This window comes from Neopsephotus bourkii, unplaced genomic scaffold (assembly GCF_033783945.1).
Source record: "Neopsephotus bourkii isolate Nb327-2 ecotype Australia unplaced genomic scaffold, CSIRO-AGI_Nbou_v1 NB_1810, whole genome shotgun sequence".
NCBI lineage: Eukaryota > Metazoa > Chordata > Aves > Psittaciformes > Psittacidae > Neopsephotus > Neopsephotus bourkii.
Window position 1 is genome coordinate 404794 of NW_026902283.1, and position 24683 is coordinate 429476.

The window sequence follows — 24683 nt, forward strand, 5'->3', positions numbered from 1 at the left end:
TACATTTAATATGTTAATAAATTTATTTGTATTTAGAAAATATTAACTAACAGTCAGGCATGTATTTCAAGGTTATTAATAAACCCAGTGGGGAAAAGTAATAATTTAAGTGAGTTTTCTCCAGTATAGCAAATGACAAGTATTAGTGAAAAATTAAATGTCAGAAGCTTGAAAAGGCTTATTTTCACCAAGTCTCTACAAATATTACTGCTTCTTTAATGTATGTGTGAAATGGCAATGATGCGGTATTGAACATGCTCCAAAATTCACATTTCTGTATCGCCATCTTTACTACCTTATAATTTTTTTCATGAGCTCTTCTAATGTTTCCTTTGCTGTAGTTTTTGTTGGTGGAGGCTCTGTAGTGCTCTTCACTTAAGCAGTGGGTACCAGAGTGAGAAGCTCCCTATTGGAAAAACTGTAACAAGAATTTGTGAAGGACCCTGTGCCTTTATGTGCTCTCAAGCTGCTGCAATTATTCCATGTATGCATTTATAAAGTGGTTAAGAGTTCTTTTAGCAGTCCTCTATTAAAGAAAAATACTAGTCTAGTGTTTGTGCCTCCAGCACATATCCAACTTGTTCCCTATTCTTACACCTAATGTGGAGATCTTTTACAATGGTGAATCAATTTCTTAGTTCTTGGTGAGTGCTAAGAATTCAGTTGTTCTCAGTGTTAAAAAACTGGGTTTTATTTCCTTTCTAAGTTTGTCTGACTGCTGTGTAGGATCCTATGCTTTGTATAATAAATTTGAGTATTTCTCTTGTGAATATCCTAACATGTAACCATCCATTAATAGATCTGTCTTTGCTGCAACATTTTCAGATCCTGCTTTGTCTTGCAGCATCCTGCAGATTTATTTGTAGTTGTTGAAAAAAACAAACAAACAAAAAGCAAAACCCAGAAATCTGTGTCAAGTAAAGTCTTCATTCATTTGTTGTCCTGTGATCTCATATCACTTATCTGGATAAACAGATAGATGGATGGGGAGATGGATGGGTATATAGATGAAAGAAAATAACTTAGGGAGCAAAATGTGCCACATGTTTCATTTTGTGAAAATTACTGGCTTAGGTACAGTGAAGGTGGTGAAAGGGAAGACACCCATGTTCCATGCTCTTGAGTGAACATGTTAATAATTTGGTGTATGTATATGGCTAACGATTTATGTGAGATGTTGGCTGGGACACAGCATACTAGGTTTAGCTCTCATTTAAATTGATACACATTAGTAGTATCATTCCAGTGATAAAATTTGAAAGCTGAAGAGAAAAGAATTCATTTATACCGTCTTGTTGGTGATTGGCAGTGTTTTTTGAAACAGAAACATATGGTACCACTTCATTTTTTTTTTATTTTTTTCCTTCATGAATGTCACCAGCATTACTCTATAGCTGAGATACAGTCACACTTAGTGGGACAGTGGAAGAGGAGGGAACCCAGTGGAAATAGCAGAATCCAGTTACAGTACTTGCTTTCTGCAACTTCAGGCTCTGGACATTTATATGAAAGTCTGATTTTGAGACCACTTACATGGTTTTAATATCTTTTTTTTTTTTTTTTTTTTAGAGTATTACAATAACACAGTATTTCACAGAGTAGTGCCTGGCTTCATAGTGCAGGGAGGTGATCCCACTGGTACTGGATCAGGTGGAGATTCAATCTATGGAGCTCCCTTCAAGGTATGCGTCTGTATATCTTATGCATTAATTTTTGGTTATTCTCTATTAGTTTTTCATCCTGCTATGTTAGGTTGTGAAAAAACAAACCTGACATTCGACATGCATCATTATACATGTATAGTACTTACTTTCACATGTTTCTTTGGTATTTTTGAATATGTCTTTTTAAATTGAGAGTTCTTAACTCTGGGTGTTCTGATACTATGATAAACGTATAACCTTCCTAATGTGAATGTCACATGTTCATGTGAGGCAAGGAAGAGTGAAGAGTAACTGTTGATCTGTGGCAAACTCTGATGCAGAAATGTACATTGTTTACACATATTGTCTCTCATTTAGCAAAGGTCTTTGAATGTTGTTTGTGTGTTTGTTAATATTATTGATACTAGCATGGCTTATCTCTTAACCAGGAGGCTGAGATCCTGAGTGAAGCTACACATGCAAAGCAGCCGTGTCCTGTTCTGCCTGATTGTTTTATTTCAGATGGGACTGGCACCTTTAACTCATGATGAAAGCTGCATAGCCTGTGTCTGGGCCTTCTGTCTCCCTGCTGCCAGAGTAGACTTATAACATGAATGTTAAGTTTGTGGAAGGGGTTGTTACATGATCAGAGAACAGAAAAAAAATATTACCAATATTGTGGAAGCACCGCTCCTTAAAATTAATGTATCTCAATATTGCAGTTTTTAGAACCATTCTATTAATGGTATATAATGGTATTAGTATGTTACTCATCACTTCAGCTTTGCTTTGACAGTAATCATATTCTGTCTTCTTATAGTCCAGAAAATGTTCCTATGAATTGTTGCAATACTGTATTATTGCAGCCTGTTACTGAGCTTTCAGTTATTCTACAGGAATTAGAATTTTTTGCCTAAATACAATGGTTGACAAGAATAGTGGTTTTACGATACGTGTAAGAGACGTAGTTACTTTTAGAAATGCTTTGGATTTTCTAAATATTGGGAGGATAATAATTCCAATAAAAATAATGAATGATTGTTACACAGTGATTGGAAAAAGAGGAAGTTAGTAAAACAGAACTTAGAATTTTATTACTGATATGTTTCTGTTATTGATGTACTAATTTCTAATTTTTTTATATCAGTGTTTGTTGGATACATGTTTACAGTTTCTTTTGAAACAAGATTGTTCATTTGTTTGCATTATTATAGGCACTAAGAACAAAAACCATTGACTAAAAATAATCCCTGCTGAAAACAGAAGCCTTTAAATATAATTTTGGCATGAAGTTTCAAAAGACTTTGGCTTTATTACTGTCTGAAATAAAATTAACAGCGAATATTCTGTGTGTGCATATTGATGTAAATGAGATGTAGCTAAAGAAGTAGAAAAAATATTTTCATACTTAAATCATGTTCTTTTCTCTCTGTCCTCGCCAGGATGAGTTCCACTCGCGATTGCGATTTAATCGAAGAGGACTTGTTGCTATGGCAAATGCCGGGCCCCACGATAACGGGAGTCAATTTTTCTTTACATTGGGTCGTGCAGATGAACTTAACAACAAGCACACAATCTTTGGAAAGGTCTGCTATACAGGCTAGAGTGCTAGCTTGAGTGTGACAGGAACTACTATGAGTTTCTCTGTGTTCAAAGGCTATTTTAGGGTTGTCTGCTGCTATGTACATTTGAAATTTATTTCACTGCTTTCTAAGCTGTTTCTGTTCTCTGTGTATCCCATGTCTAATAGACATGTTTGTATGGGTTGTTCCCATAATTACCTACTTTGCTGTTGTTATTCTTCTGAATTATATTTTTGTGTTGTGCTTTCTTTGGGTAATCTTTCGAATATTACTTTGGCTCTGTCTTACTAACCAGTTCATCTAATACTAGTGACATTTTAGAAAATTTTGATTACATTTTTGTGTTGTGCTTTCTTTGGATAATCTTTTGAATATTACTTTGGCTCTGTCTTACTAACCAGTTCATCTAATGCTAGTGACATTTTAGAAAATTTTGATTGTAAATTCCAATTGCCCAAGAAAACAAAGAAAATGAAAAACATGAGATGAATTTACCACTGGTGATGTTGTTGAAAGAAAATAAGCCAACTGTTTTTTATTTCACGGTGTCTTTTATTTTCCTGTTTAACAGCTCACAATAAGAATTTGACATCTTCCCCTGAATGCGCTCTCACACATTAAGGCTTAGCTACCTGTTTTCCTTCAACTTTGGCAGTTATATTTAAAAAACCCAAACCTTTGTACATCGTACTTGCTGTCTTTTAGAAGTCTTGCATGCTTACAGTAAGACAGCATGTAAGGCAGTGATATTTCCTATATCATTTGTATTGTCAAAATTCTTTACATAATAGTTGCTTAGCATACTGCAGAATAATTAATAAAAATCATAGGCAAGACCTTTCAAACTTTTTTTTTTGTAAACTTAACAGGTTACAGGGGATACAATATATAACATGTTGCGCCTGGCTGAAGTAGAAGTTGACAAGGAAGAGAGACCTCTCAGTCCACACAAAATAAGAAGCACTGAGGTGAGCATGCTCTGGTATGAAATTTAAATTTTTAAAATTATTTTGTTCATTGTGTTGAGAAAACAGTGTTCTAGTATGAAAACTTGGCATGGGTTTATATACGTTGTTTTAAAATATAGAATCATTTAACAAAACACTTACTAAAGATTACTTTTTTTTTAACAGGTTTTGTTTAATCCTTTTGATGACATTGTTCCAAGACCAAATAGAAAACTGAAGAAGGACAAACCAGAAGAAGAAACTAAAAAGTCCAGAGTAAAAGGCACAAAGTAAATATATGCAACATAAGTGGTGGTTAATTTTCTTTCACATTTAATTTGCAGCTTGGTAATTTTCTCTTTCTGGTTTCGAAACACTGCTTTACCAAGATGCACAGAGAACGTTCTCTAATTTAACAAAACCTACTTTGCTGTTTCTGAGATGATAAGGAATCTAATTGCACTGACTGAAGTGGTTACTGTTACATCAGCTGAGCTGTACCTGTTTCATGCATGCTGATAGTTTGTTGTATAAGAGAGGAAAAGGTGGCTTAAGCCTTTCCCATGACAAGAATATGCAATAATTCTTTTGTGACCAAGATGACGCTGAAGTTAGTATGTATTAATGAGTAGGCTGAGTAGGCTGTGGCTCAGCTCTTTGAGACTTTTGAACTTCTTTTATCAGCTATCACTTCTCTTCCACTAAAACACTTAGCAAAAAGCATTCTGACATGAGAAATTTCTGTTTCTGTGAATGAAATTTGGTGGTCATAAACATGCAATGAAAAGTGAAATTGGTACATTTAGCAGGAAAAGGGGGTTGTTTTTTTTAAATTGCATACAGTATGAAAGTAATACATTGAAAGCTTATGGAATGTTAGTAAGATAGTATGTAAAGATCTACTAGAAAATATGTTTTCTCTCTTAAAGAAATTTTAACCTGCTTTCCTTTGGTGAAGAAGCTGAAGAAGAAGAGGAGGAAGTCATTAGAGTTAGTCAGGTATCATACCAAATCGTCCCTATTTTTCTTTTTAACTTAAGGTTACCTTTTTTACATGTCTGTGAAAAGCTCTAAAGTTTTTAATCTAGTTCTTATGTTTGAGTTTTGAACAGTAATACTAGAAATTATGTCAGGTTTTATGATTCTATTTTATCATGTTGAAAAAATAGAGGTTTTTAACTTGTACCTTTGAAGGTGCCTTCACTTATTGTGTGATATTTTTACATTTCCGTAAACATGAAGTTTGATACTTCATAGTGTGGATCTACATTTGCCATTTAAAATTCATGGAGGTGATAGGTACTTTATTATTCTTCACATAATTATTCTTAATAATAGTGTGATTTCTTGGTAAAATACCTGGGGTTTGAAATCAACTTGTTCACTGCCAGCACATTCTTAGCTCTATCTTCTTATGTGTATCCATTCTGTGTGCAAAATGAGGTGGGATTGCTGTGGGGAAAATAATATGTTGTCATAACTAAATATTACACTATTGTGAGCTCTCCACATTCACAGAACTAGGGTTGCATAGGTAGTCTCTGAGTTAATTTTCCTTAACTGAATTTGCCTTTTAAATATGGCTAGTTTAAAAATTTCTTTAAAAAACAGTCATTCTGATTTGTACTGCTGAGCAAATTATTTCCTGAGAGCACTATGGTTTTGGCCACCCACCTGCTTCAGTTAATGATCAGACTACATCATGGTGAGTCTTGTACCACATGGTGGAAAAATCGTCCTCAGTATTTAATTAAAAATGCAAAAGACAGCAGTGAATAATGATGGTCAATATTACAGTGAGATGGTATCAGTCAGGATGATAGTAGAGGTTTACCACAACAGTAGTTTTTAACTTGATGCTCCTCTTCCTGGAACTCCTCTGTTCTGCTGTTAAAAGTATTTATTGATTAAGCTAAAGCTAACATGAAATAAATTTTCTTATCATTACCTTTGTCATCATCTATTCCCTCAAACACTGGAACTGATAATACCTTTTTCTTTCCTTTTTTTTTAACAGAGCATGAAGGGAAAAAGTAAAAGTAGTCATGATCTGCTGAAGGATGATCCACATCTAAGCTCAGTTCCTGCTGTCAGAAGGTTAATATGTGATTTCCAGTTTCCAGAACAGCTTTACTTTCAGGATGTTAGATCTGATTAGCATCATGTGTACTCATTTTTTGTCTGTCACTGTTTAAGAAATTAAAAATTGACAATGCTGGATCTGGCCAAATGTTCCTCCAACCCACTATGCTGTCACCAGCACTGGCCATTAGTGGATGCCCAACAAAGAATAAAAGCAGGGCAAGCATAATGTTTAATTGAGCAGTCTACCCAGCCTCCATCTTTCAGCTCAGGGGGATGTCAGAGTTCAATGTGATTCATCTGTTTAATAATCCTTAATAGATCTCTCATCAAAGTGCTTCCTCAGTCTCTCATGATATTGTTTCTATTCACAGCTTTATGTCTGCTGCAGTAAAAAGTACTCCTCTTTCTGTTCTGAACCTGGCAGCTACTGGCATTATTTAATAAATACTAATCTTTACTGGATTGCTGCATGAGACAGTGATCAGTCAGTCTCTTTATACTTTTCTTTACCACAGTCCCTACTTAGGCCCTCTTTTGTAGGCTAAACTTTTGAAGCCTACTCAACTTTTCTCCCACCAGAAGTTGTTTGTACTTTTTGTTATTGTTGCTCTTGCCAACCTTGGTTCTGTCCTAAATTAGGTGAATCTTAAATCTGTATGCTTGCATAAAGATAGTCTGCTTTCTTCTCTATTTCTTTTTAAACTTCTGATCTGCTTTTTTTAACCAGTGTTGAGCACTGAGCTGAGAAAACTCCATGAAAATACGTCAGCTCCAAGAATTTGCTTATCATAGAATAGTTTGGGTTGGAAGGGACGTTTAAAGTTTGTCTAGTCCAATTCCTCTTGCATTTCTGAGCAGGGATATCTTCAACTAGGTTAGGTTGCTTAAAGCCCTGTCCAGCTTGACCTTGGATGTTTCCAGGGATGGGGCACGTACAGCCTCTGTGGGCAACCTGTTCCAGTGTTTTTACCACCCTAATTGTGGCAACAGGCCCTACTAAAATGTCTGTCCCTATGAAAGGGCACAATAAGGTGACTTCTGTTTTCCACACTGGAGAACCCCAACTCTCTCAGCCTTTCTTCACAGGAGAGGTGATCCATCTCTCTGATCATTTCTGTGTCCTTCCTCTGGACCTGTTCCAACAGACCCATGTCTTTTCTGTACTGAGAACTCCAGAACTGGATGCAGTACTCCAGGTGGGGTCTCACAAGAGAAGAGGGGAGAATCACCTGTGTTGCTAGTCACAGTTCTTTTGATGCAGCCCAGCATACGTTTGGCTTTCTGATCTGTGAGCGCATACTGCTAGCTCATGTCCAGCTTTTCATCCACCAGTACCAGTCCTTCTCCACAGGACTGCCCTCAATCTCTTCATCCCCCAACCAGGGAGCTGCTTCAACCCAGATACAGGACCTTGTGTTTTGCCTTGTTGAATCTTGTGAGGTTCACGTTGGCCCACTTCTCTGTTTTGTCCAAGTCCCTCTAAACAGCATCTAATTCCTCAGGTATGTCAATTGCACCACTCAGCTTGGTGTTGTCTGCAGACTTGCTGGGAGTGCACTCGATCCCACTGTCTGTTTCAGTGAGTTTATTAAACAGTGCTGGTCCTGGTATGGACCCCTGAGGGACACATCATGATCAGTGATGGTCAGCTCTGAGTAACTTGTTCTTCCTGTGGAAGTCCTTTTTGGATGTTCATAGATTTACTTTTATCTACCTCAGATTTCATCTGTCATTTTGTTGTCTTCTCATACACGTCCATCTTAATTCTTCAGTCTACACTTAGCTTTGCCATCCTGCGTAACTTAATATTACCAAAACACTCAATGACCTGGCTGTTTGCCTATCTTGTTACTGAGCTCACTGAACAGGTTAAGCTCCCACATGGACTACTGTGGATATACACTAGTGATCTTCTTCACTTCAAGAAATGATTGTTTTCTTCTAATTTGTGTTCCCTGTCTATTACCCATCTTTTTATTCATGCATGGACTTACCCAGGACTACTTGGTTTCCTTAAAAACCTTTGGTCAGAGATTCTGTGTGAGTCCAAATAGATCAGAGAGATCATCCACAACCACGTATAGCCCCTTCAAAATGCTCCCAGAGGTTATTGGTAAAGCAGTTCCCTGTATAGCCGTGTCACAAGTTCCAAATAGAAGTAGGTCGTTTAACTCTTACTGTGGCTTCTACTTGTTCTGGACTGACACCAGAATTACAGATCTGAATGAATGCATTCTAAATATTTGCTTTATAAATGGGGGGAGAGGCTTGGTTCTGTTTCTGTTTTGTTTGGGTTTTTTTAATTATCATATCTTAAGTAATACTTCCTCAGAGAGTTTCTGAATGAATTTTTAATCCAACAAATTTATAATTTCTTTGATCTGGATTACTTCCTTGACTTTAGGGACTCCTTTAATATTCCTTGCTTTGTTTCTCTACTGTAACTTTTTTTTTAATAGTGTGATGGAAGAATCTTCAAGGGTCTTCGTAATTAGTTTTTGACAGTTAATAGTGGATATGTTAGCCTCATGTATTCACATGGATTCCTTTTTTATAATGCATTTAACTGTAGCTGTATAACAAATTAAAAATTTTACTTTAAACTTAAGTATCACTATAATGCAAGTTAAACATGCCTATACAAAGAAGCCTTTCCAAAATACAGAACATTTGCAATGAAATACTAGAAATAGCTTGATACATGAGATCAAAAAGCATGCATCTTAAGTGAGTTCTTTGTGGGTTTTTTCCCTAGCTGTATACATTAGTGTTTTTTCTGGATGGCTTAAGATATAGTTAAAATTTGTCTGTTGTATGGAAGTGTGGTTTTATCCATTTCTAATTAGAAGATATCATAACAGTCAAATGATAAAAATAGTATTAAGTGATAATTTTAAGATGAATAGGAGGATGATATAATGACTATGGTGACTAAAATTTCAAGAAGGTAACCAATTATTTTTTTTAATATAAGAACTGGGGCACTATCTTAGATCTCTGATACTTCAAAATATTCAAAATTATTTTTCTTCTTTTAGTGATACAGCAAGTGAAGAAGGGGATGTGAGTGAGGTAAGTAATGTCTTTTTACAATGAGACTTGTTTTTTACACTGTGTGAATTAGATTTTCTTAGGGGAACAAATGCTACTGTAGAGGTTTCTGAAAATTAGCTCAAATCACATTTCCAGCAAAAGCCTGGAGGCCTTTCAGAGGTATAAGGTTTGGCTATTGTAAATATTCACAGCAGAGTAGTTACTACTGCATGCTATCTGCTGCATTTTATAAAAACTGCTTAGCAGGTAGTTCAGTCAGTAGATGAGGTATATGAGAGGTTGTGTACCACAGAGTGACAAACCATTAATAAAACAGTTGAAATTGCTTCTAAAAAAAAAATAGCCTAAAAAAAATAATTGCCATGAATAATGATATAATTGCAATGTCTGAAGAGAAATCTGTGTATGAGAGTCTTGTTGGAAAGATTTCTTAAAGGAGATAAAGTTTCGGTGAATATATCTGAAATTGTATTGGTGAAGGTGATCACATCTGAAAGGCAGGAAATGTGAGTAACAAAGCAGTAATATTCAACTAAACATGGAGGCTATTTTAATTGCAAGGAGTTTGTTATATATGGTGTGAAATAAGTTTGCTAGCTGAAGTTTGCAATGCTTTTGCCTCCAGCCATAGGTCATGGTGGTTACCCCTTTCAGGACATGGTCATGTTAGGTGTATATATTTAAATTTTTATTTTTCATCCTGAATGTTCTAATAATGTCATGACATGGGAAATAGGAAGGCTTTTTTTAACCTGCAGGGGCTCTCCTTAGATTTCATTTCAATGAAAGAACTTAGCTAGAATCTAGTATTTCAGGCAGTTACTTTAGCCTGGTAAAGTGGTACTAGTATTTTATCATCTCTCTTGGATTTATTCAACACATAACAGGATCACTTTTGCATTTACATGGATGCAGCGTGTTGTAGTTTCATAGCTGTACAAATAATTTTTCCAGGTCTCCCTACTTCCCCCAGATAACAAGTCCTTGGCATGTAAGAAGAACTATTGGTATTATTCCCTGCGTGTCTAACCTTGCTGTTCATGCTATTAGATACCATCCTGTTTCTCTTACTGCAGTCCTCAAGATCAGACCTTTCATCCTTTGAGAGTCAGATCCTTTGTATTAACAGTACCTTGTTGCTGTTAATTAAACCTCTTTTTGTGCCTAAGTCATTAACTATAACTAATAGTCATTAACTATTAACACATATGAAGTATTTTCACAAGATTGACTTCTTTTTTTTTTTTCCCACCAGTGACATTCCTCCATTTCCCTTTTCTACATAGCTTGTTTTCCTCTCCCTGTTTGCCAGTTAGAGGCTGAACATTGTTTTGTTTAGTCTCACAAATAGGTAAAGCTTGGTACCCACTCCCTGATTCAGTAATCTTCTCCAGTGTCTAAATCATATTACATACAGTAGCCATTAGTCATTCAGGCACAAAAGCTGTCATTTTTATATCCAGAGGAAAGAGAAGAATAGGGCAATTCCATGCAGCTAATAACACCAGCAAAAAAACAGTATAGCTTCCAGGCAGGCAGTTTTGTATTTCTGTGTCACTAGGGGAACACCGTCATCCAGCTGAACAGCCGCTTCCCTCCTGAGTCAAGCAGCCCTCTGTGAGTGGAAATGTGTTAAATCTATTAGTTGGTAATGAGACTTCAGAAAAATGAGATTCTATAAGGTCTGAGATCAGATGGAGTTAATGAGACAGAAGAGGAACTGAAGGTGGAGACTGGGCAGAGAGCATAGTACAGAGGACAGAATTGAGGAGGCTTACATCCTCATTTATCAGTGTTTTTCTAGAGAAAAAGTGGTGAAATCCTGTGCAGTCAGGGGAATGGGAGATTTGGAAAGTAGGAAGTTCAACTGAGCTGGACAAGTAGAGCCATTTTTTTCTCTCTCATTTTAAAACACCGTCCTTGGAAACCTTTCCTGTTAATCAGGTTTCTGGAGTTGGTTTGGTTTGGTGGTGTTGTTTTTTTTGTTTGTTTGTTTGTTTAATTAGCTTACTACTTAGCAATTTCAATTTGTCTGGAGCTGTCCATTTTTATTCTGGAAATTCTCCTATCCAAGTCCATGTTTCAGTGCAATGCTCTCACCTAAGCCGTTGCCAAATCTCCACCAGGGGTCTGTCTTTATTCTTAACTGTTAAACACATTGAACACAGTCTGTCACATTCCTTTACTGGATTCTGCCCCATGCCATAGAAGTCTGTTGTCATCCCATCTCCCTGGTAATTTATCAAGTAAGCAAATCCTTCATAAGTTTTCATTATCTGCTCTGTCAAGCAGTACTTCAAGAAATCAAGTGAAGTGCTGATCCTGGCCTACTTTTCTCTTTCCTGTATTTAAAAAAGAACAGACAAAACCTTAACAACAACCTTTCAGTTATTTCATTTGCAAAATATTCAGCTATTTTACTGTGCTGAATATTCACATATTTAATTTTTTATTCCTGACTGGTCTTCTCTTGTCTAAACCTAAAATCTAAGTATGGTGGTTTGAAGATGCCGAAACAGTGGCTGAAATACAACATCTGAAACCCAGCTCTTGATTTTTCTCTTATGTTGCCAAAATTGTACCTCTTGCTGCTTTTATGTTTTCTCTCACTTTCCATATTTATGGACATAGGCTTCATCCTCCTTTTCCTTCTACCTGTCAGTCGCACCTAGGACACGTGCTTTGTCTTTAGCATGTTCCACTCCAAGCGCTGGCATCCTCACAGTCTCTTGGGTAAAGTACAGTCTTTTGGAATACCAACTCTTAAGTCTGTCCTTTCTCTCTGTAGTTGAGAGAATTACATGGCATCTTATGCTTTTTCTTTCGCTAAGTAGCATCACTCCAAAATAAATATAAAAATATGTGTCAGCTAGTCTTTGAGCTGGCATCCTTCTTTAAGATTCATGCCGGCTTCCTCCTTTGAGGAAGGGAGTAGTCAGAAGCCTAACTAGACCAACAAATCTTCTTCATTACTGAGAGAAATGGCTTATTTATCATTCCAAATGTCTTTGAACAAGGTCGTTTATTTTCTTTGCTTCCTCTGCTAGGCCTGTAAGCATAGTACCTCTGTAGCAAGTCAGGAGGATAGATTTTTCACAGCCTGCTTATCAATGTGGTATTTGTGAATTGTCTCATGGAGGCTGATGGGCAAACCTCTTCAATACCACCACAACTGTAGTACAGTCCTGTGGCAGGAGCTTCTTAATACATTTTGTTTTATTCTTAAGGGAAATTGGAGGAGATGTTTAATGTATTGCCTTGGTCAAATTTTGGATTCATGAGCAGTGACCAGACTAATACTACATAGCTGTGAGATCTTCTACAGACCTGTAAGGGTTTACAGTCTAGAATAAGCCATACAAAAGTTTTTTAAGCCTTACAAAAAAGATGTAATTTGTGCACGAAAAAATACCGCAGTTAGCGTATTTCTAATTCTTTGTTCTCTCTGAAGAAAATGCAAAGACATTTGTTTGAAAAGTTTGCTTTGAAATCAAGTATTTTTCTTTCTTTCTTGTAACTGATTGTCTTAGAAAAACTTTCCATATTCAACATCTGTAGTGAAAAAGAAAAAAACCTGAAGGGGCAATTTTAAAATTTTAAATCCATAAAGGAGGAAGAACACGATGAAGATGCTGATAGTGTAGAAGGTGAAGCTGCCAGCAGTGAGAGACTTCAAATAAAAGAACGCATTGCCAAGAAGTTGAAAATTGATGCAAGTGAAAATGCAAAACAGCAACTTCAAGAGGAAGAAACTAAGACAGAAAAGAAAACAACCAGTCGCAGGTATGTATAATGGGGCGTTTTGTTGGGTTTTTTTAATTATTTTTTTTTCTTCAGATTGTTTAAAGTTAGATTTTATGCTCAATTTCAGTTTTGCAGTTACTACACTGATAGGTTAATATTACAATAAAATTATTCCCCTTGCCTACCTCCAGAATGAGATGGAAGATGAAATTGGCTACTGCTTTCTCATTTCTTAGCTTCATTTGGCAGTTAAGCCAAACAGTTAAGTTACGTTTTTTTTGTACACTGAGCACTTACTGATACCTTGTATGGGAGTTCTATTTTTTCCTGAGTTATAAATGAAGAGTATTTATATGCATTTACCATGCTTTACTTTGTCTTTCTACATAGTTGTAAGATTGTGTTTCGTACCTTCTTCATCTTTGATTGACACATGGTGGTCATCCACCACTGAAATTTAGAGAAAGTAAAGGCTTCCTAGTAATCCATTCAAGTCTGGTTTAACACAGTAGTCATTCTTGCAGTTTACCAGTTTTTTAACACTGCAGTTGATACCTAGAGTTGTAAATACCATCTAGGGCTGCTCTTAGAGGTTTGAAGTATGTCTGTGTTTAGTAGTGTAACAGGGTATTCAAATTGTTGAACTAGCTCTAGACAAATTATTATGTTTCTATGGCAGTATTCAACTCTTTACAGGTGTAAAAGTGTGGGTTCCAGTCATGTAATATAGCTGTGCTAACCTTGGTGAACATTTGTACTGTTTAGCACTCAATTTTCAGTGGGTTAATGTGTTTTCTTGGAACTTTGTGTCTTGGCAATCTTTCTTCCAGAGCTGGTTTTTGAATTTCTGCCTAATAATATTTATATTGCATAAAAACATCATGCATGTAAGTGATATGTCATGAACCTGATGGCAAACTTACTAGGAATTATTGTTCACTATTTCAATAAAGATGGGCTCCAGAACTTGCTGAACAACTAAGTCTTTGCAGTTATAAAATTTAGTGTGTAAATTTTCTTATTCATCAAAACTTGCAGGGGGACAGGGGGAAAGAAGCATCAGAAAGGTAATATAGATTGTGTACTAACTCTGCACAGTTGTCATAAATAACTGCCTGATGAAATTATTCAGCCTTTGCCTATACTGAATTCTGCATATAGAGTAGCTGTCTTAGATTCTCTCCCACAACAGTTTACTCTAAATCTGTTTTATCTGTAATGGCCAAGGCATATTGCCAACATGGAAGGGCAGTCTGTTTGTGACAAAAGAGTAACCAATAGTCAATATAAATGCTTTACAAGTTCCATAGCGATTATTATCCCTATTAGTAACTGGGAGGTAAAGGATTTGTGTCAGGAAATATGCAGATAAATTTGTTGTAATAATAATACTCTTGCAGATAAAATACATATTGAAAATTTGGTTGCAAAACAGAAGGAATAACTGAAACAAAATCAGTTGGTTTTTTACAGTCATTAGAAATTGGCATATCTTACTTGTATCTCTTGGAGGTTATTCTGGTTTTATATAACTATGTAAACCTGGTAAAAACAAAACCAGCTATATCTTATTGAAGAAGGCGCTGTTGTCAGTTATGGTGAGCATTCAATCAATATCTTAATTGTAAAAAAAACCTAATTATTAAGACAAGAGGGAAATCACAGCCTGACATTTGCAGCTTTATGAATATTGATCTGATTATTTTTACTGAAAAGATTCATATGATCATAAAAGCAAGATTAGTAAGTTTTGAGCATCCCACATGAAGTAGTATTTTTAACTCTGTGCGGCCTGTTTGCTTAGGAGCAGGCTGTGGTGGGAACACTTGCGTTATTTTGGATAATTTTTTTAATATTGGTGTATTATAATGTAAAAACTTTTCTTACAATGTGAAAGCTTTTTGTGTCTGCCTCTTTTGAAGCCATGAAAAGCCCAGTCAGAACATTGCCAAGAAAACAGTTCTTATTAACCACTTTGATAAGTTTGAATAGTTCCAGAAAATAAAATATTCATGGGATTTAAGCAGAAAATTTGGTATCCTTTTCCACATCTTCTTCAGCATTGATTTGAATGTGAGAAGCACACCAGGTACGCTACTGCAGCAAGTTTCTAGCAGGAGGGGAATGCAAAGCTAGAGCATACTGTTAGGAATGAGATACTCTATGCCCAAGCTTATGTGATGTTTTACCGTATTTTTAGAGATGTGTGTAGACATTCTGTAAGCTGCTAGCTCTGCATGTGGATGGTTAATGTGCTATTTTTGTAGTTATCCAGTCTTTCAGGGCAGCAGCAGTAGTATTACAGCCAAATGGGCTATCTTAACTCAGAAGAGGGTTTTACTGGATGTGTTTTTAAGTAGCTGGGAGCCATAGCTTTGGGAGCCACTGCTTAGTACCACAAGTAACATCAGTTTCCAGACTTACTGTTAACCAGATAATTGTCTGGCATACTCTGGCATGAAAATCAAAAGCACGATATTGTTTATTATAAATAAGGTGGTGTTAACTTTGTGGTTTGATGAGATAAAGTAAGATTAACATTATCAAGTTTCATTGTCTGGAATAATGACTTTTTTGTAAGTATACTCAGACAGTTGATAATATTCTTATAGGACTTCAACATCCACTGTAGTCCAAGGGTGTGTTGATCAGAGGAGGTGGAGATATGGGAGGTGCAAATATGAAACAAAAAATTATACCCACCATATATAGTTTGATGGGTAATGTATACTAATGTATCAGAAGGCCATGAAACATTTGATAGCAGTAAGAATTGTTCATCTCCTCAGATATTTAAATGTGGTAATAGAATAATTAAACTTCTAAAAATAAGTTTTCAAAGTACTGTCTTCTAACATGCATGACTTTTTACAAATCTGTTTTTATTTATATCAGCCCTGTTTCTTTTAATATTAATCTACTTAATGACATCAGAAGTTTGCACACGTCTGTCAGAGACTTAATATGGAAACAGTAGACACTTTCTCCAATTCGTGGTACTGAGATCCAATACCATTTCTAAATGCAATCATACTTGAAGTGCTCAAATGGTGACGTTAATTTTAGTCATTTCAGTATGCATTTGGACCTTTTTCTGTATGTTTTAGAACATAAGTTCAAACACTTCCCACTTTTGTATTAGAAGGAAACTTTGGGGGAAAAAAAAATCCCCACTCATCCTGGCAAGTTCTTAGAGAAATTATGCAGGTCTCTTGTGTTTTGTTAGGAGGCTTAAACCTAATCTTCAAAATATTGAGCAGGTGTTTACATGAAGGAATGTATATAGATAGAAGAAGTGATTTCTATCATTGTAAGACTAATCACATTTATCAGATTACATCGAGTTTGTAAATTGGCTGTGGTTTGGGGTGATGATGTGAAGGCTTCAGAGTAAGCAGTCTTCTAGTCTGGCAATTAATATTGGGTTTACATTTGTTTTTATCCAGTAGGTGGAGCTCGGGTACTACACATTTCTGGTTACCAGCTTCAAAATTTTTCACTGGTTCTTGGTTGCAAGACAATGCAATCCGCGAGTAGGGTACGATTGTACAGTTGCATCCTTATAATGGATGTGCTAGCAATATGAAATAGGTGTCTAGAATAGCTAAGCTATTGAGGAAGAAAAGCTGACTTTTCTTTCTGAGTCATTAACATCAGTTGAATTTAACTCTGTGGTTGTATTTCATGTCGTGTATTTTTCTTCTAATAATCCTAGAAATGCAGTTGAAGTAAGGAAGCACATTTATTTTGGCTCATAAACCATTGTTGACTATCATAAGGAGATGAATAGTAATAGAAATAGCTGCTGTTCACTGCTTATGTAATTAATAGTAGCTATATGGCCGCTTTACATTCTTAGTTTTGCTTATATGCATGTTGCTTGTCATGGGTAAAATGAAGCTTTAGAAATCTACTATGTGTATATGTAAGAAAGCACTTGCTTCATCCTCAAAGCAAAATTCTGTAACATTTTTTAAGCTGTAATTTCTCTGACTTCTTGTTCTCTATTTGTTCAAAGACAAGATGAAATAACTAGTTTACTTACAGATATCTGCACTTGGTAAAAAATTGAATCCCACTGTCATTTTGTCATCTAGGCACAGCAGTAGTAAAAATAATAATGCTAGGCAACATGCTCAAGCTCAAAATAATAATGCTAGGCAACATGCTCAAGCTCATGCAAAATCCATTTTAGATCATGCAGTAAAAATGCATGTAGTTAAGACACCTTTACATTTTCTTAGTGTCTGGAAAAACATTGGCACACTGAGCATGCAAGATTGCTTTCCTAAAGTGCTCTCATTACTGTGGTGTAGAACAGCCAAAGGTAATTCTGTTTGTGATCTGATGGTTGTCTTTTAAAAGATCTTTAAATCAAAACTTGTAAATCTGCAATTGTTATAAATGAAGAATTGACTAGAATATAGATTAGGTACAGGTAAAATGTTTTGTTGTAAATGCATTTTCTGTGCACTTCATACCTTGTGGTTATAATGCAGGCATTAAAATGAAAAGAGAAATAATTTTATAGGCACATAATTCTACAGTAGAAAAAATTTTGTCATTCTTGTAACTGTTGAAAATCTGTAACTTCTTTCTTATTTGTAACAGTTGCGTTTCTGTGCATCTATGGAATGTGTTTGGGTGTGCTGAGATGGGTGTCAGACAAGTCTGCTGCTTATAACCCTCACTGCAAGTTGTCTGATGTCATTGCAAGGCTCTAGTCTTTGAAATGCTGTGGAAATCCTCGGACTAAAGGATGTTGCAGATGTTGCACCTGTTTTCAAAAAAGGCAGTGACCATAGGGATGATCCAGTTAGCCTCACTTTTGTCCTTGGGCAAATAATGGGGTAGGTTCTCTTGGAAGCTATTTCTGGTCATGTGAAGAAGTAAAAGGAGACTGGAAATAGTCACCATACATTTTGCAAAGGCAGGGTGAGGAGAGAGCAGTGGATATCATCTGGTTTGAGCATGAGGCTAGAGTACACAAGTGTTAGAGACTCATTCCAGCCTGAATGCTTTTGTGATATGGGGGTTTTGGGTTTGGGCTTTTTGTTTGTTTGGGGAATTTTTTATAAATTTTTTGGGACATGGTTGGTTGGTTGTTTTTAATTGAGCTCCCTGTCCCTCCCCCTTAGACTCTGCTGAGGTCTGTGGTAACAAGAGCAGCAGCTCTTCAGTTGTTTGGGGTGGAGTTGTTTTTTAGGCACCTGTATTTAGGTGTTTCATTTATGCTTCTACTTACTTAAACTTAATCCACTATCTCATCTTCTGTTCAGGAAGCTACTTTTATACCTTTTTGAAAATGTTGTTTGTATATAAATTGTGGCATCGTAATGTGAATACCATATACTTACAGCTACCAATTCACTCTGCAGTGTGAAGTTTATCTATTTCTATCTGTAACTGTGATATTATTTCTGCACAATAGTTACTATTTCCAACTTATTAACTGTATTTATAATCCTACTAGCATTTTCTTAAACCATTTATAAGTGTAACTGTCAGCCCTTGTCCAGCAGTACAACTTGTCTCTGCTTTTTAGTTTAGCACCAGGAAATAAAAATTCTGTGTCAGTAAGACTGGCTTTTGAGTTCTTGAGTACTAACTCTCTTTGCAACTGACTTTTAATTTCACTGCATTAAAAGAACTGCTTCTGTTTTCATATAGTAAATTCATGTATTCTGTTAATAGTGTTTTAAGCTGAAGGAGAACATTAGGCAAACTGTGTATCTCGTGCTATAATTTACTGCCAGTTATCCCTGTATTGAGCTCACTATTTGGCTACAGCTGAACAGGAAAGGCATTGAAATGTAATTTGTAGTTATCAAGAGAGTATAGTTTGGTCCGTATTTAGTCAGCCAATGTAATCTGTTCCAGTATTTAGATACCTTACCCCTAACAGTACCTCATCCACTTTTACATTTTAATTTGTCTGGGTTCAGCTTGTAGCCAATGAATTTTTTTTTATTTTTTTTTTTTTTTTTTTTGCTGTTCCTTCTTCTGAAGTTCACTGCAATATGCTGCCTCTGCTTTTACTTCAACTACTTAAATTCTAATTCAGTCCTTTCTGCCTTTTTGATAAGCTCTACCCATTGAGTTCTTTCAGTCTTTCACAGTCTTTCACAGTAAGGCATCTTCCAGTCTTCAAATCACTTTATGGCTTTTTTTGTTCCTTTTCCAATTTTTCAGCATTCTTTAAAGAGCTTTGATCAGTAATCTCTTACTATCCTTACTACCACAGTATGCAGAGAGCAACAGCTTTTTTTTTTTTTTTTTTTTTTAATTTCCACCTCTCTGTTTATTCATATAGTGTCTACATCAGCTCTTCTTACTGATATTTCACTAAGACTGCTTTTGTTGCTAGGGCTTTACAGGGTATTTTTGGGCATCACTGTCCAAGAGCTAGTTTCTCATTTTGTACACTTTCTCTGGTTTTTCACTTCCTAGATTTTGGCAATTGTCTTCTGCTTTTGTTTTATTTAGCAAGGGCCTGTTTGCTACTGTAACAGTTTGTGTGATTGGCTAGTAATGTATTTAGTACCAGGTTTCCTGGAGTGAAAAGATACATTTTGGGGTTAATATGTCATTGGCAACTCTTAAGTTGCCAATGAGGTATAAGTTTCCAAAGCAGTAACTTTGTAACCTAATTATTATATAATGAAGATGTGCTTTCAGACTGGTTTGTGTTGCTGATTTTTTTTTTTTTAAGGACTTTTTTACCTGAAAGTGCTGAGAAGCAAATTTTCATGATTTCATATAATGAGGGGTTATTTGGGTTGATGCTAAGATTAGCCAAGTTAGTAATGAGTTGGGAACTCATTCAGAATTCTGCTAAGAAATTCTTTCATAGAATCAGCTAGGTTGGAAAAGACCTTTAATGTTGTTGAGTTCTTTGATAGCATTATGTCAGAATAGCTATGCTACTCTGAAACCATTTAGTTGTATTGGATTTTTGTATTGTAGCTTGATTTTAAAAGCACTTTTCTGTGTGCGTGTAATCCAGTGCCAGATTTTTTTTTAAATGACATTACAATAAAAGTAATGTGATACTCATTTAACTCTTGAGATGAGCGCATGTAAACTGATTAGTTTTCATTTTTGATATGTAATGAAACCAATAGCTTTAGCTCCAGCTCCTCATAATACGACAAACCTTTAGAGAAGTTTAAAGACAAACCTTTAATCATGACCTCTTAACTTTGCATCCAGAAGTATTTGCTAAAGTCCATAGAATGACAGGTTTTAGAATAATGAGAAACACCTGTTAGGTGTTAGAAGAATAAAAGGAAAACATAAACACACCCCATCACACCAAAACCTAACACACATCCCCCCCCAAAAAAAAAAAAAAACAACCAAAAAACCTGTCAAATGGAAGCAAAAATCTTTCACTAGATATACTATACTATTACAAAAACTTATTGCATGCAGCTGCCTTGGTATCTGCAGCCTTTCCTGCTGTTGTTTTTTTTTCATATTATGGTACCTATAGATCTTGTCAGTCTGCTGCCCCTACATTTTGAATTTAATTTTATTAGAACTTTTGAATTTTTACATATTTATAAGTCAAATTTCATAGTTAAATTATAAATGTATATAAATTTTGTAGTTAAATTATAAATGTATAAGTTAAGTAATGCTTGTGTCTCATCCAGTAGTGGAAACCTAATTGTAAATATTTGTATTTTATTCCAAGTCATTCATTCTGGACTTCAGAAAAAACATGTTCCCTATGTGATTATTATGCTTCATTTGTATGGGTATTCCTTTAAAACGAGGAACCATCGATAGTTATAAATCAGCAAACCAGCTTAGTTGGTTCAATTTTAATTTTCTTGAAGTGGGCCATTTTGTGCACCACACTAGAATGAATATCCGAAACGATTTCAAACTATTTAATAGATTAAATTGAGAAATTCCAATTCTATGTAAACATAATACTTAATCACATACTGGTATAGAACAATTAGTGGTGACATGAAATTAGACTTCTTCCTATCTCTGCTTTGGTAAATAGAGGGATATATTCAAAGTACATTGTCTTGACTTGAAAACAGAGTGGATAGTGATGATTGCATAGCACGTGTCAAAAGTATACATCTATGTAACATACTGCTATAAAAGAACAGTTGTAGAGTTGCAACACTTTACATTTGACCCCATTGTGCTTTATGTAGCCTGTATTTCAAATAGGATGGTAAGCAGAGATGTGTAATCTTTTCTTAGGAAAAAGTATTTTATGACCAAAAAAACCACTCGGCTTTCCTTCTGAATACTTCTGATTTCTTCTTCAGTGCTTCCTTGTATTAATATATCTGTGCTGTGCTTTGCAAGACTACTTTAAACATTGAACTTACACTGAGTACCCTCTAGCATTCCTCACCTTGCCCTCTGCATTCTGCTTTTTAGGTATAGTGTAATCAGCGTAAGATTTGGAAGTTTTGCTTGGAATTAGCTAGAGTTTAGCACCAGCATCCCCAGAGCTCCATGTATTAGAGTACTGTATCTATATTAAAATATAGTCTACTGCTTAATGTCTAATATTAGAGTGGACGCTAGATGCTGAAAGGTTATCTGTACCTTCTTGACCTTGTAGTAGTTGTGGCTTACAAGAGATTGGAAAGTGTAATGGAAGAATCCTATATATTGAAACGAGGTCAAAGAAGTTATGTGTTATCTTCTTAATCTCACTTCCTTTATGAATTTTTGTCCCATAATATGCTGACAGAAAGGTCTGAAATTATTGTCTTAGGGACAGAGCTCATAAACTTTCCAAAGAAGTTATTCTCCTCTTCAGAACTGCTGCATAGCTTTTCTCAAGTAGGATGTGGCACCAACTTCATAACCCATAAACTTCTAACCAGCATTTCTGGAAAAGTGCAAAAGCTCATGCAATGCTGAATTTCAGAGGAACAGCAAATCTTTTGTACTAGTCCTGTTTCAATGCAGAGTATCAAAATGTTTGTCTTAAATTCTAACCTTTAGTGACTTTTATTGAACTAAACATACTTAGGACTGTTCTAAATGCTCTCCTGGTCGTTCTTCAGAAGTTTGGATTTCTGTTTCTGTTCTTTCAGTATTGGATTGAAATATCATTTGTAAAGCTCTTTGGAGAAGCAGTACCTCTCTGATGGAAAGTACTAAAAATTATGCTGATATACATACACAGCAGTATGCCAGTATTTTATATATACAGGCTTCCTGGTTTTCTTTATTGATTGACCTGTGTCCAAACACAATTTCATTAGCTTACTCATTTGCCTTAGGTACAGTACATCATAAACACTAGCTTAATTAGACAATTTTGCTTGTTCCTCATATAAATTCTTGAGAAGGCAGTAATTCAAGCACGTGAACTTGGCTGTGAAGACCTGGCAAGGACATAGGAGATATCATGGCTATATTATGCAGATAGTACCTACCTAAATGTTTTCAGTATACATGAGGAAAATGCTGTCTCACTAGAGGAGCACTTTGCCGGAATCTGGACAAGACTCAGTCCAAATAAAGAGGTAAAGAGTTTGGAGTATTAGCTGTGAGGGACGGATTAATTTATTACATTAATTATGAATTGACTTTACAGCATAAATACAGAAAGCTGCTGCCACATATCAAGATCACCAGATTTTCTGCATTTACTTCGTAAGTGTACATGCATCTACATGCAGTCCTTACCACACATACACAAACTCGGATCAAACTCAGACTTATGACTTATTTTATGTGGGGCACTACCTTTAAAGAATTTTGAGATTATGCCAGAAATTAAGTAGAAAGAATAATGGCCCATCAAATACTAGCATAAAACATAATACGTAGTTGACACTGAAAATGCATTACACTGGTTCTGATTTACACATGCCACCTGTGGTTTGCAGGTGCAACTCTCTTGAATCCTAAATATTTTTAGCTCTGTGTTACCTAAGAGAACATGTCTGTTGTTCTTTATTGCCATAGCTGTGGTAAGCAGATGTGTGTGAGCTGCAGCTACCTGATAGAAAAGTGAAAACTTTGGTTTCTTTTCCACCTGTGATGTTGAGGAAAAAGCAGAGCATTCATTTTCTAGGTATGAGGAGACAGGGGGAATGGTCTTGGTATAAGCTAAGTTGATGTGACTTTTGTGGAGATTTGCAATAGGAACTTTTTTTGCTGTATTATTTTAAATTAGCACTTAGAAGAATTAATTATTTTAAATTCCAGTTTGGTTGAGTGTGTGTCTGAATAGTGTAGTAGCTGTTTTAATTTCTGCCTTTCGAAAAGTGTAAGTGTATAATCTTCCTCATCTTTGTAAGTTAAATACTTCTTTTTTTTTCTTGGTATCTTTATAAATTGGATCCCAAGAAAAAACGAATGTTAAATATTTTTATGGTGCATTGCTCGAATTTGGCTATGGCTAATGTTAAACTCAGAAATCAGAACCAAAAGTTCACTTTACATTTGAGAGGAAAAGGAAAGAAAGCCATTTAGTCCCATGTATTTCAAGAGTGCCTGAAAGAAGGGAAATGGTTTCTGAGCTTCCTGTTTTGGTATTGATATCCTAATTTTGTAATGATATCATACACAGACGCACCCACAGGCCATATTATATCTTACAGTCATATATACTTACATGTCATATGCTTGTTTTGACAGGCCACCACATTAATTCTGTGTTTTGTATGCTTGGAGTAACTTATCACATACAGATGTGACAAAGATAAATTTATGAATAATTTGCGGATAAATTCAATATGGATTTGAAACCAAAGTGCTAATTTATAAATTTACATTTATCCACAGTCATATAGAAATTGCTTCCAGCTGCAAATGTTTACATGACTCAGTGATTCCAGTGAAACTATTAATGTAAGTAAAAATTAATGGAAATAAGCATGAGAGCCACTGAAATTCCTTTGGACTGGAATTTGACAATCATTGCATTGTAGGAAGTATAAAGGAGAGGAAGGAATATTTTGGCTAAAATGACAGAAAAAGGCCTTACCCGTGGGATTGAGTAACCTCCTCCCCTGCTCCAGTCCACAAGGCTGTCATAAGAAATTATCATTATCACCTTCCTTTTGTGTCCCCTTGGCCACTTTTTCTTGCCATTTTTTTACTCAGTATTAACAGTTGCTTACGGAGGTCCTTGTAAATCCCATATACAATCCCAGTAAATAAGATTTTTAAAAGTTAACTAGAAAACCGTGGCCAAAAGTAGTCTGTCAAAGACAAGAGACTTTTCAGCAAGTTTAAGTGCTGTAGAAAGTATACATGACCTTCTGCCCACAGCAGTCGGAATAAAAGATGCAAACATCAATCTCACAGAGAAATGGGGACAGCATTTTGCTGGGACTAGAAACTTGAATAATAATTGATCTAGCTAAGTGTAAAGGTTTAAATTTTATTCATTCTTCCTTAAAACTGTTGATCAGTTACTTTTAGACTGACGAGGTTTTCTTTCTATTTATGTCAGATAATAAAAAGAATGATCTCTGTTACCTTTGGTAGAAATGAATCCTGAAGTTATCCGTAAGTTTAAGAAGCTAGTGTGTTCCTTTCCATTTGCATTTTTATATTTTGTTCAAAAAATTCAGTATTTCAGACATGTTAGCTGAATGACAGGAAAGAAAGATTACTTAAGAATT

General features: G+C 35.5%; 1 protein-coding gene across 1 annotated transcript in view; it reads left to right on the top strand.

Annotated features, from left to right (window-relative positions):
* Positions 1 to 24683, top strand: part of CWC27 (CWC27 spliceosome associated cyclophilin) — a 128049-nt gene that overhangs the window by 2577 nt on the left and 100789 nt on the right. Inside the window, exons 3-10 of the mRNA XM_061342661.1 lie at positions 1570 to 1682; positions 3086 to 3229; positions 4096 to 4194; positions 4360 to 4463; positions 5103 to 5172; positions 6191 to 6270; positions 9297 to 9330; positions 12923 to 13095. Of these exons, the coding sequence (XP_061198645.1) occupies positions 1570 to 1682; positions 3086 to 3229; positions 4096 to 4194; positions 4360 to 4463; positions 5103 to 5172; positions 6191 to 6270; positions 9297 to 9330; positions 12923 to 13095 (817 nt within the window). The remainder of the gene's footprint in view (positions 1 to 1569; positions 1683 to 3085; positions 3230 to 4095; positions 4195 to 4359; positions 4464 to 5102; positions 5173 to 6190; positions 6271 to 9296; positions 9331 to 12922; positions 13096 to 24683) is intronic.